Raw genomic sequence first — 13,606 nt, 5'->3', positions numbered from 1 at the left:
TTAGCGCGGGGCGAAGAGCGGGGAACCGACCGGCCGACCGCCGCCGCCGCCGACGCAGCGCCGTTCAGTCGCCGTCCAGAGACCGTCTCGTGCGCGTGCCACATCGACCGTGCGCGTCACACTCACAACACACACATACGCGCGCGCGCACTTGCAGTCACACGTAGACACGCTCGCGCGCACCGACCGACCGTTGTTGCGTACGCCCCGCGCGCACATCCCTTCGCACGAGGGGTAGTCGCCGCACTTGATTTCGGGTACATATTTTTTTCCCCTCGCTCTCCTCCCGTCATGGAGATCAGATAATAAACCGTGTTTTCGTTTCTCCGTCCGCGCCAACACATTCTCCACGTTCGTCATTATTGTACACATCGCGCACGCTTTTTCGAACCACGCCGCAAGTTCGAGACCGCTGTTGCGGTTGGACGTCTCCGACGAATTACTCGAAAAACCGGTGCAAATACCACTCAACACAAATGGTTACCATGTCGGCGTATTCTCAGTTCGGTTACGCGTACCCGACCCCCGGACAACAGGTATGTAGATCGTTTTTTTTTTTTTTTACATTTCTCCCTTTTTTTTTTTTTTTTGTATCGTTTAGGTCTAGTACGATTTAATAATATTTACCCATTATCACGGTTGTGCCCCCCTCGTTGTAGAACGAATAAATGCTAAAATTATGCCTCGGTCGAGTTCGCGTAATTCATTTCTTAATATTCCTTCGGAAACAATATTTTTAAAGTTTAATATAAATATTCTAAGCTCATGTTAGATGTTTTTAGTACTTATCTTGCTTGTTTAGGTAATATTTTTACTCAGAATATCGGTCCTAAAATATGAAATCGGTTTCTAATAGTTCGATCCGATCATCTACTACTGCATGCAGTGCTTATAAATCTAATTCAATAAATGTTTTTTTGATATAAGTTATTTCACATAGATATCGTATAATGGATGATCATAATTGCTGACAGTTTCTTTTTAAATTCGAATTATTTTTCGTAATGATTATTATATGTGATTTAAAGGAAGTGTTAAAAGTAATAAATTTATAAATATGCATTTTTAAAAATATTTAATTGAATTTATATTTTTTCATTTTTTTTTCTGTATCAATAAATTTTTTATAATATAAATATGACTGAATTCTTAATTAGATATCTACTACACGTCACAATAATCTCAGAATTTTATTATAAACATATTTTTACTGTGAAAATTAATAAACTGAAAATTTTAATTGCTGAATTATATTTATTATTATAAATAATTGAACGTAAAAGTTAGTGAAGGACAAGAAATTATAATATTTACATTATGCACAATTCATTGTGCAATATTTAATTTCAATAACCAATCTGTTAATCTGTTAATTAAACTATTGTACTAGTTATACAGTTTTTTATTTTATTAATATAAAATAATAAAAAAATTAGAGTAAAAACGAAGTATTAATTTTATATATATAAATATTTACGTTTTCATACCAAATAATATAGATGTTTTTATGCGATCTCAGTAAAAAAGTACAAACGTAGTTTATGTAACGAAAATGCAAAATTATTCGTTGTGTTTCTATTTATATATATATATATTTATATGTTTGAACCTAAAGTTCTGTAACTAAGAAAGATTTACATGATCCCTTCTCCTTTCTCATAGAATCAACTGATTATTTTTTTAAATATACTTAATTTACCTGTATGTTCGTAGAATTGTATTTTTTAATATTTAACCAGAAGTCGTTTTACTGTTGTAGTATAGTAAATAAGGTTCATTTTTATATATTTACAATTCATTTTTTTCTATATATATATATATAAATATCGTATCACAGTGTTTGTGACCATACCCCTCCGAAACGGCTTGATCGATTTTAATGAAATTTTGTCAATACATTTGGTAAGTCTGCAAATAGGTTCTTATCTATTTTTAAACTCCTGTGTGCTATTGTTTAAGACATCGTAGTTTAATTTAATAATTTTCGACCCGGTCGATAACTGCGCAATTGAAAATGAATTATTAAATGATACTATTAAAAAACTATTAAAAAACTATTAATAACTATTTCAAACTATAAATTTTATTTTTGGTATTAAATGACTGGTATTGCATAAATATTAAACAACAAGATCCCGCAACGGGTACTAAAATAAATAAGAATGTTAGTTCTAAGGATTATTATGCATATCGGTTGATGATGATTAGATGTGATCAGAACAACATTATCCTACGATGTCGTGAGTTTTATCAAAAATTCATGGTCAACATGTATGTAAAGATAGAGAGTGAATGATTACGAAACTTGTGATTCAATCAAAAAAAGCTGCGTGCGGAAGTTTCTCAAAACATTTGTTAAATATCGGTGATGGTAAAGTTACTACAGATGAAACGGGATGCATACAATTACCGACCGATTTCTACACAATCATTAATTCGCAAGATGCTCTCATTAACCAGATATTTCCCAATGTACACAGAAAAAACACAAATCATGATTGGCTGGCAGAATGAGTAATTTCAACAGCTAAATATGTGGACGTCAACTAATTGAATCTCAAGATACATTTGTTACCAGGAGACTTGGTGTCATACAAATTTATTGATACAGTTTGTGATGCTATTGAAGCTGTAAATTATCCAAAAGAGTATTTAAACTCATTGGATTTACCAGGCAAGCCATCGCATAATTTACAACTTGGATCTCCAGTTATTTTTCTTCGTATTTTGAACCTACCACGGTTGTGCAACGGCACGTGACAAGCCTTTAAAAAATTAATGAAAAATGTTATTGAAGCCATCATTTTAAATGGAAAATTCCAAAGTGAAAATATATTATTACAATTTAAACGCCTTAAATTTCAAATTAGATTGGCATTTGCAATGACTATCAATAAATCTGAAGACCAAACGATGTCTGTAGCTTAGATTTGAGCACATCATATTTTTCACACGGACAATTATACGTGGCGTGCTCTCGAACCTTCCAGTTTGTTTGTGTTGGAAAAATATAGGATAAAAAAATATTGTACACTCTGTTGTATTAAGGAATTGATATTGTTTTTTAATAATATTGTCATAATTAACGATATATATAATTTTAAAGGACCAATTTTAGTAAATTATTAAAAAAATAAATGTTAGATGTTTTTTCATTTTTATATTTAGTCACCGTTTACAGCACTCCATACCTTTTCCACTTATATACCACATCCTTACATACCTATATTAAATTAGTTATTTTTTTCTAGCAAAATATTCTCTAGAAATAATTTATATGACAAAACAACGTTTGTCGGGTCAGCTAGTTTTACTATATGAAAAATTAAAAATAAAAAGTTGTCATGAAAAGCTCCATAGAAAAGAAAAAAAATTCTGACTTCGGCATTAGTTAGAAATATGTATTTATAATTTCAATTTTTGAAATATTTTTTCATTTCCGTTATTATATTAAAAGTAAATATTAGGCTGTAAATATAATTCTTCTATTGTCAACAAAATAACTTTTTAAAATATAAAAATAAAAATATAGGTATAAATCAACGAACCGAATATGTATTAATACACCTCGTATTGGTAATACTTTCAATATTATAAAATAAATATAAATTCAAAAGAAAACAATGTATATTTATTTATATTATACATACTACTAACTGGTATAATATCAATGTATGTTAGTTCAATCTATGTAGTTACGTCTAATTATTACGGGATGTGAATAATTTGTTTCCTCATTAGCTATATCAAAAATTGTTATCTTTCGAGGTTACCATAAGATGACTCCACGTTTAATGTTTGATTAATTACATTATGATATACCTATTATAGCTCTTAAATAGTGATAAACTAATATGGTTCAAATTTGTTTTACATATTTTAACTTTTTTTCAACATGAAATAATTAGGGAAAACTTGTTTTAATCTTTATTATTCAATTTAAATTATTATACCTAATTTTATAATGACTTAAGAGCTACGACGGCTAGTGTTTCGACTTGAATAAATACGTGAAGTTCATAGATCACTTATTCAATAAAATCATTAATATATATGTATATTAGATGGTATACACGGTCGGCTGTATAAAGTACAAAAGCATATGCACGTGCGCGCGCGCGCACACACACATCCGCACATATATCGATAATTATGTTAAATTTATAAACAATACTCTATCGATATAAAATATGACAAAATGTGTCAAATGTAGAGGCGCACGTGTGCACTGTGATATTTGCAACTATCAAAAACGACATTCTTCGTTTTAAATTTGGACCTTGATTGTGTAGGTACTACAAGGGTGAAGTAAATGGTTTAAAATTAATATTTTCGATTCGCATTTATATTTTACCATACGTATTTATTTATTGTCTGGTGTACAAAATCTTTAAAAATTATAATGTAGATATTTGCACAAATTAAATACTTCTATATCAATTAAAATCCTCTATAGGATGCTTGTAATAAAATATGCTATCGAAATGATTAACGCGTTGTTTTTATAACCTTTTACAAACATACTATTACTTATAAGTTATAACAGTCGTAACTATGTAACACTTGTAATGATGAACTTTGAACTTAAATAAAAGCAGTACAATGTTTACTTAGTGATAGTGTAGGTACAATACATAGAAATTCATTATTTCACGTATCGTCATCTCGGTGAACTCACAATATTATAATAATTTATTAATTCGATTGAATAATAGCCCCTACTAATATAGGTATACTGATCGTAATTAAATAATGTTGTCAATATATGCATACTAATATATACATATATAGTATATCAACTTATTTATTATTTCTTCAAACTCTATTAATAAAGAATGTATTATTTGCATTTACTTGTTTTTTCTTCTTTTTGTTGACGTTTAAGTCTCGATAACAGGACCATTGGCTTGAATTACATTACTATAGTAAATTAAACTGAAGCGTACAGTTTAATATACTTACATGTAGGTATATACTTGTTTAAATGTGAAATTTTATATATATATATTCACGTTTAATTAGATACCAAAGTAGTATTATGATATGATATTGCGTATTTATACTTATTTTACGTTGTAAACATGATGTTCAACCAATTCATAAGTTGAAAGATTCGGCATGTTGTATGTTGATGCGCAACAACGTGTAAAAACCATGATTAGATAAAAAGCGGTTATACTCGTGTGTAAATATGATAAACGAGCTTTTTTTTGTACGAAACCTATAGGTTACCTATATAGGTTACCTAAATTATTAACTATAAAGCAATTGCTATTTAAGACGAGTACGATATCAGGTATATTAATATACCTGATATCGTACTCGTCTTAAATAGGTATTAAACATGTATATATATATATGTAACAGCGCGTGTACATAGAAAGTAGGAAGACGTGTAAAAGAATCATTTTCGAACGAGATTTTGAATACAATTAAAGAGTGGTATCGCACACTCAGATATAAGTATACCAACGTATAGGTTACCTCTATCGGGTCCATTCATATACATTTACGTTCATACCAAGGGTTTTGAGGAGAGGAAGTTTGATATATATTTAGGTAATAATTATTTTTATAATTGCTTTTTAATTGCTTTTCACTTGCTTTGATTTAGGTAATGGGGGGGTTGGTGGTTCAAACCCCCCTTAACTATGGTACTGGTATTTATATGTTGTACGGCTATATGACGATTTGAAACAATAGACAAGGGGACATATAACCGCGCGAAAACCCGTCGAGAATATCTTCTCCTTTGTATGTACGCAGTTATGCTTATGTACACACACACACATATACATAATTTACGACAACAATGGGCGCGCAACAGCAGCGGCAGCAGATGAAATCGGATATTGTGCGCGCACGGCGCCACGGTCGTCGATGCGACGCGTGTGTACCTATATGCGTACAAGTATCTCCACTGCCAGCTGCCGCCTACTATTAAATACCACGGTTGTAGTCGTTGTACCCATATACTTTTCTGTGGTACAAATCGGTTTCGTCAAAATCCGTATTTTAACCGTGGCCGCTGCGCATTATAATAATACGTACGTACAATATAATAATAGTAATATTAATAATAATATTATTATAATATGTGTATAGTTAAACTGGCGCGGATCACGTGTGTGTGTGTGACGCCTACGGCAAACCACCCGCTGCCGGTTCCATCGTCGTCGTCGTCTCCGCCGCCGCCGCGATAGTCGTATACAGATAATGACGATTGTTGGAACGAATAATAAAAAACTTATATCCTACTATTACGAAAATATGTATAAATTAGCTACCGCATAAAAATTACCTTATTAATTTCAAAAACAATGTTCGTTTACTCTCTTCTAACCGCTGCTACTGCTGTTTCTGTTGCGTAGTGCCTCCCGTGCGGCCGCCGTCGATTTGATTTTATCGTTGTTTTGCGGTCGAGAACACATACTTGTTACTTACCACGAAAATTTCCCGTTGCTGCAGTGTATTCAAATGCTTCCCTTATCGGTTTGGACTATGGTTTTCTTACTTGGAATTCATGTTGCCAATTCATATTTTGTTTATCGAGCACGCTTATACATCGAATCGTTCGTATTGTTTAAATGTTTTGCATCTCTTGTCAATATTTTCCTTTTTGTTTTTCCTGAGGTGTGGGTTTATTCGGTACAATATAATTATTATGATGACGATTTACATTATTGGAAGTCGTGATCGATGTATTAAATATAGTTTATATCCATGTCTCATCACGATCCTCGCGGCTGAAATCAATACGCCCGAGTTTATACATTGTTTCACAGCTATTTATAATAGTAGAAATGAAAACGCGCGTTGATGAAACTAGTATTTTTGCTAATTATCGATAACTCTTGAAACAAATTAGAAATAAATAAAGTCTACATTAATAATTATAAGCTAGATAACCTATTTAAATGTTATAAAGAACGATTTTATCTATTCAATTAAAAATAATATTATATTATATATATATAAATATTTAATTTTACAATTAATTATTTAAACGACCATTAATTTAATTAAATCTACATAAAAATTAAAAAATTATAAATTTACACAAATACAAATATGAGACTCAAATTTTGAAATATTTATAACATGTATACAATTATATTTCTTAACGAAAAAAAAGAACATCAAGGTTGAAATATATTTATTGAAATTATCAAACGACATTATACATAACTAGATCATCATGCATACTTCAGTAAGTGTAGAGATAACAATAGCTTGTAAAAACAATAAAAGATTCAATAGGTTTTACACATATACTATATCTATGTGAATATATGCGGCTTTAACAATATAAACATAATTATACACTTAATATGATGTCCAATATTTGGTATAATAAATAATTGTGTTATTTATCTACACTTTTTTCATCATTAAAATCGAGTAGACACACGTATACCTACACATAATAATATATTATTTCGACAAGTATACAAGTGAGGATATAAGGGAATCAAGACTCCTCCCCCTCAAAGCATCAAGATTAAGTCCTTCGAGTTTATTTATAAATTAATAAATGCATAAATTGCGATTTTTAATTTTTCAATTTTTTGTTTTTTTTTTACCAAAAATGTTAAACAACATATATTACTATATTTCATCATTATTAAAATAATCATAATTTCCGTTAAACTTCTAAGAATATCAATAACGATTATATTGTTGCCGAGTGAATATAAATATAATAATAATTAAACATTAACAATAATAAAACTTAATAAAAATGAACTTAATAATTTTTATTTTTATTTTACTTTAATTATTTTTAACTGTGTACTATCTTTTTGTTTAAAATTTAACCTTCCCTAATTGTAATTTTAGATTCGCGCTTACGAGTATATGAATTTTCGTAGCTTCCGGTTTTTAAGTCCGGTCGAAGTCCTAATTGGACATTTTTGTAAAACAGTTTGTTACGGCTTGATTTTTGAGTATAATCTGCAGCGAATATTTTTAATTATTGGTTATAACGCACATAATACAATTAGGTACACATTTTTAACAAGTTATAATTTTTAATTAGAATATTTTTATTTTTAGCCTGAGAATCATTAATTATATTAATTTATGATACTCGTTGGTTTATTTTCATTGAAGCAGCGCAAAGTCCGCGCAATCTTAGTTCGTTTAATTTTCAGAATATTTCCGTCGACCCTAAATTAAAATATATTATAAGTTATACTTTTACGTTAGTATAGTGTGTACATATCTACAGTTATATATATATATATTTATGTACATATTGGACATTCGGTGCAGTGGTCAATCGTTTATCCGTATATTCCGTTTCTTGACAATTTTTTTCTCGATAAATCATGTAATAAATTGCTGTCAGTGTAAAGAAATCGTTTAGTTACCGATATTAATGTAGTTTTGTTCCATTCGATTTGATGGGACAAGGTCGTTCGTGACTCGCAATTCGAGTAGTAGTAGTAACTAACTAATTGCATTCCTACTTTACACACAATACCTCCTGTATAAGTTTTGTTCCGAGTGCTGCGGTATTTATAAGTTGTATAAACATATATAAACATGTATTGGTATAAGCACAAAAATGAGTAGTCTAGGGTTTACGGTCCACCAATCGGCAGCCGACAGTAATATCTTTTTTCATTTCAAAATACGCAAATATGCGTTTCATTGTTTCCACAACAGATAGAATATATGCGACTTTTAATTATTATTATCGTTTACAATAATAATAAGTACACCTGCGTACCTGTATGTATACAGAACGTCGTTTGGATTATTTTAACATATAAATACGCTTTTCGTCCAACTGCATCTTATATTCGAAAAGTTTTGATATCATTACGTGTTATATATTTTATCATTGTCAAACGCAATATTATATTAAACATATATAAACACAGGTTTCGGTGCGAATGAATCATTTTGGTCACGGGCGGTGGCGGGCGGCATTGTGGCGAGCGGGGCATAACTGCGGTGACCATAAGATAGCCGTCGAGGCGGATTGTAGGAGAGCAGAGAGAAAAAAAAGAAGAGTATAATGTATTAATATAATAAATAATCGTAAAAAACCACCACAGCGCCGCCGCGTATGTGTACAATAATCTTGTCAACGTTTTTATATTATTATTTTCCAACAATAAGCTCGTATATTATTTCGTTTATGTCGTGTGGGACGTTAAGTATGTAAACAATGTGTCAACATCTCTCTCGGATAGAAACTGAAAAAATACGGTATAGACTTTTGTCTTTCTCGCACTGTGGTCATTTTTTTTTTTTTTCAAAAAACTCTTTCGGTCCATATTATATTCGAAATATTTTACTGAAAAAAAAATAATAATAATAATACCATATTATATTGTTTATCGAGTTCGGGGAAGGGAGGTACCGCCGCCGCCGTCTATTCGTACGCGTTCCTTAGAGGTTGTGACACGTGTTTCTTGTACAGGTAATCGGACCGAAAACACGAGTTTTCCCTTATATACAATGTTGATTGATAACCCAATGAAATTCGCTATCGGTACCGCAATTAAAACGCGTGGCGACGACGGCGATGTCGTGTATGCACCAACAGTATATTAAAATTCTTATTACATTTAGCATAGGTAGTTGGTGTACACATATATATTTGTATATATATATACAAAATGTTAATTAACAAAAGCTCATTTTAGCTCATGATACACATACACAATAACGTATACTGTGCCTGGCAATAGAATGAGAAAATAAAAAAATTGCGCGTGTGCGCGTATTTTATATTTTATGTATATTATGTTCGCGCATATAATATATAACCGTAATAATAGCTGTTATCAGTACGACGATCGAACGCATCGCGTACGCACGGTGGTGGTAGAGTGGTAGTGGTGGTGTGAGAGTGTAGCCCACGAAAACGGGTTCATAAATATTTATGAATTGTTGCTGCATGTATAAATTATAGAATTTTATTACATTTTCCTCCCCGTACCCCACATCCGTTTTTGTGTGTAGTGTCTCGGCATTAGGTAAGTCTGACACGTGTATGTATGTGTATATATTACGTGTGTCTGTGTATTATATAGTTTTATCCGTTTACAATATTGTGGTCGGAATCGATATTAATTATTTATCATATGATTATTGTTATTAACATGAAAAATAATAATTATGAAAGAATGTGATCTACACCATGATAATTACTAATATTTGTGGATGTGTTCTATATGTACACGACGAACCACGAAATCGACTCTTAGTCCGTAACATCGCGCGTAAAGACATAGCATTTACATTCCGATAAAATATTATTATTATCATTAATATACGGATTGGATTCTCGATCACTGCGGAAGTTGAAAATTCATATTTATGTCCCACACTTTGTGCTGAGAGTTAGCTAAGCAATCCGGCAATTAATTTGCGGAAAGCTCGAATTTTTCCATTTGGACTACTAATCATCAATATTCCATACTGTATTATACTTTTGTAGTTCCCATCGATCATATTATTATAACTTGTAATAGAATTTATGTGGTATACAAAATTATACGATATGATTAACTCTAATATAGTTGTTAAAAATATCCAAAAATATGCAATAAATATATACAAGCAAAAAAAAAAAGAGATTAAACATACACTTAAAATACAATAACACTTTTTCTACTTTTTTATATAAAAAATATATATTGTTGTAAGCTATTAACGCTATTCAAATGTATAACACTAAATAAATATGAAACGGTGCGCATTAAAATCATACTCTTTTATTATGTTACGTAACACGGACAAACATCATGTAAGACATCGGCGGGCGTGCAACGATTATTCTGTCGATCGGACCGATGACGAGACGTCGCATCGCGTTTATTTTGCGATATAATCAATGACCAAGAAAAAAAAAAACTCCCAAGACGGCCACCGAGGGCTATCCTATATACGCTTATACATATTTTACATTTACGTTGTTATTATGGGAGTTGTATATTTTCATTATTGTCTGCCGGCCGCCGTCATTCCGGTCTATTGGTTTTTGCGGTCGAGTTGTGGTGTCTACGACGACATATACGTCGTTCGTGGTGTTTACGTTACCTTTCTCGAAAACCCGACGAAGCGCTTTCGGGTTCACACCTCGCAACAACCGGTCCGGACGCGCGCGCGCACAAGTATCGAATGGCCAATTAAAATAATTATACGACGACCGGGGCTCGGGTGAGAGAAACAGATATCTTCTAGACGGGCGAGTACGGCATGGACAGGGAGAAGAATAACGGAGACGCGAAAATAATAATATATTACGGTATGATAACGACGTCGTCGACGTGTGTCGTAATAACGTGAGAGCGAACTGTGTAGGTGACGACGGCGTTTAGTGTTATTACGAAGTACATTGATTGAAAAAAATAGCGAAAAGGCGATAATTTCGGGGCTGCGCGACTCGTTTTTTTTTTCCTGCGTATACGCGAATACATGCTTAGCGTGTGTCGGTTCGAGTTCGAACGTTTTCAGCCGCGCAAAAATGGTCCCTGCGATACAACAATCATAATGATAACTTTATTGTGTGAATAACCGATTACGTTTAGCGGAGCGACGAGTACAGCAATGCAACAATAATAATGGAAATGTTGCGAATGTTGTTGGCTCGAAAGTAAGGAAAAAAGAAACAAAAAATACAAGTAAAGCATCCAATATGTGAAATATTTTGTCAATTTTTAAACAATCATCGTTTTTTGTAAAACTACGATGGCACGAATAGTTCTAATAAACAGATGTACATCTATAGTATTATAGTGTTTTCGTTAAGACGATGTGTACGATGGTTACGGGCGCGCAGTGTTCAAGTCTGCATATTATTATATTATGCAGGGTAGTGAACAGATCGAGTGTGAAATAATCGAAGCACAGATGTGCAATACGTTCTCGGTCAAACTATGAAGCGACAACCTCGTCTGTTGAGAGTTACGGAGACAAAAACAGTTCGCCGCTTCTACCGCGATATATATGTATTTATGCGGTTAATATCGTTACCAGATTTTATTTTGAATATATTGAAATGCGGGGTATCTAGGAATACAGCGTTGTAATTTCAGATTTTTTTCACATGGGACTAATCCTCTGATAGCTGTCCGGAAATAAACCAATATTTGTCCCCCAAAATGCACACGGTTTCTTAAAAATACGAAAAAACCATGCTAACAACGCATCGAGTGGCTTTCAAAATTAAACGTGGGCAAGTGTCCTTTTCTAAAATGCCACCACTCTCTAGGAACGCGGTAACTACCTATATCGATCGTATACCCAATCATCATGGTACCGTAGCCAATAAAATAGTCTTGAACTTCAATTTATTTAACAACTTCTGAGTAACTTTTGGTCACCCATACGGTTTACCGGACCAACGGTCTGCGCGTTGGATTTGAATAAATTGCGCGGTGCGTAAATAATTGATAAGTAGATTGTTACATTACGTGCAGTGGGGTAGCAAGGGTTTAGAGAACTGTGTTTTATCCTACAATTAATTCGAATTTTTCCCATTATACCTATTTAAAATACGTAGACGCCAGTCATAAAGCGAAAAAAGTAAGTTTTCAAAGTTTAAAATTAACATTGTAATAATAACTTGTAAAAGTATAAATTGTATACTATGTAAATATTAGTAAAATTAAAGGTTAAAAAAAATATCATAACATCGGATATTAATTGGTTAGAAATGTTACTTTTTCTAAATCTGCCAGGGGCGCTAGCGAGTCTCCCTACGCCACCGATTTCGTGTACGTAATAGGTGTTGTGCCGCGTAGTCGATCGCTGCCCGACACGAGCGCGGCATGGCAATTGTATCGTCGCGTTTTCTCCCTCAAAAAAAAAAATAAAAATATTCTTGTATCAATCAAAACATTATCGTTGTGTGTATTGTTTTCGCAGAGCGTGATGACGGGAGAGTCAGTATCACCACCGTTGGCCGCCGGCGGCGGGGGCGGCGGCGGTGGCGGCGGCTTATCGCCCGACGTCATGGGCGCCGCCGGCTGCGGCACGTGCTGTACCGTTGCGGGCGGTGTGCCGGGCGACCGGGCCGGTTCCGAGTCCGCCGTGGCCGCCGTGTGCTCGTGCCAGCTGGCCGCGGCCGCGTCGTTGCCGCCGCACTACGCCAGCCACCGCAGCACGCCGGCCACCACAGCAGTGTACGCGCCGTACCCGTCCACGGACCAGAACCCGTACCCCAGCATCGACACGTCGTCGTTCTACCCGCACTTGGTAAGTGTCGTTCGAATTTCCGTAACGCAATGCCGCTGCGCGCGCGCGATCGCATTCGTTTCGACTCCGTTCCGAAACTTTTATCCCGAAAACCGACGTCGCATCATCGCGGGTGGTTCCCCGCTGATCTTCCGCGAACCATTCGTCTTCCACCGGCGTATTTTAGGGGTGAAGGCGAAGGGGTGATCCTCCCCCTTTAATCCGTATATAAGGAATTAGGATCGTACGTGAGATACGTGTTCCGAATTTTCCCAATGTGGATCATCTGATAACGAAATCGCATTACGCGTGGCTGTGAACACTGAATTGGGCTTTTTGTCGGGTCCGTACCTACTTAGTGAAAAATCAAATAAAACACGAGCGTAACTATCAATACACAGACAGGTGT

General features: G+C 33.8%; 1 protein-coding gene across 2 annotated transcripts in view; it reads left to right on the top strand.

Annotated features, from left to right (window-relative positions):
- Positions 1-13,606, top strand: part of LOC112694155 (homeobox protein caupolican-like) — a 69,423-nt gene that overhangs the window by 39,448 nt on the left and 16,369 nt on the right. The window contains exons 1-2 of one of the 2 annotated variants that reach the window (XM_025569543.1): positions 53-536; positions 12,889-13,218. In XM_025569543.1, the coding sequence (XP_025425328.1) occupies positions 477-536; positions 12,889-13,218 (390 nt within the window). In that variant the 5' untranslated portion in view covers positions 53-476. Of the gene's footprint in view, positions 1-52; positions 537-12,888; positions 13,219-13,606 lie in introns of those variants that run through there. The other variant, XM_025569542.1, reaches the window with a different exon arrangement.

This window comes from Sipha flava, unplaced genomic scaffold, assembly GCF_003268045.1.
Source record: "Sipha flava isolate LNK unplaced genomic scaffold, YSA_version1 124_pilon_pilon, whole genome shotgun sequence".
In the NCBI taxonomy this organism is placed as follows: domain Eukaryota; kingdom Metazoa; phylum Arthropoda; class Insecta; order Hemiptera; family Aphididae; genus Sipha; species Sipha flava.
Note: the sequence above shows the minus strand (reverse complement) of the source record. Positions and strands in the feature narration are given on the sequence as shown.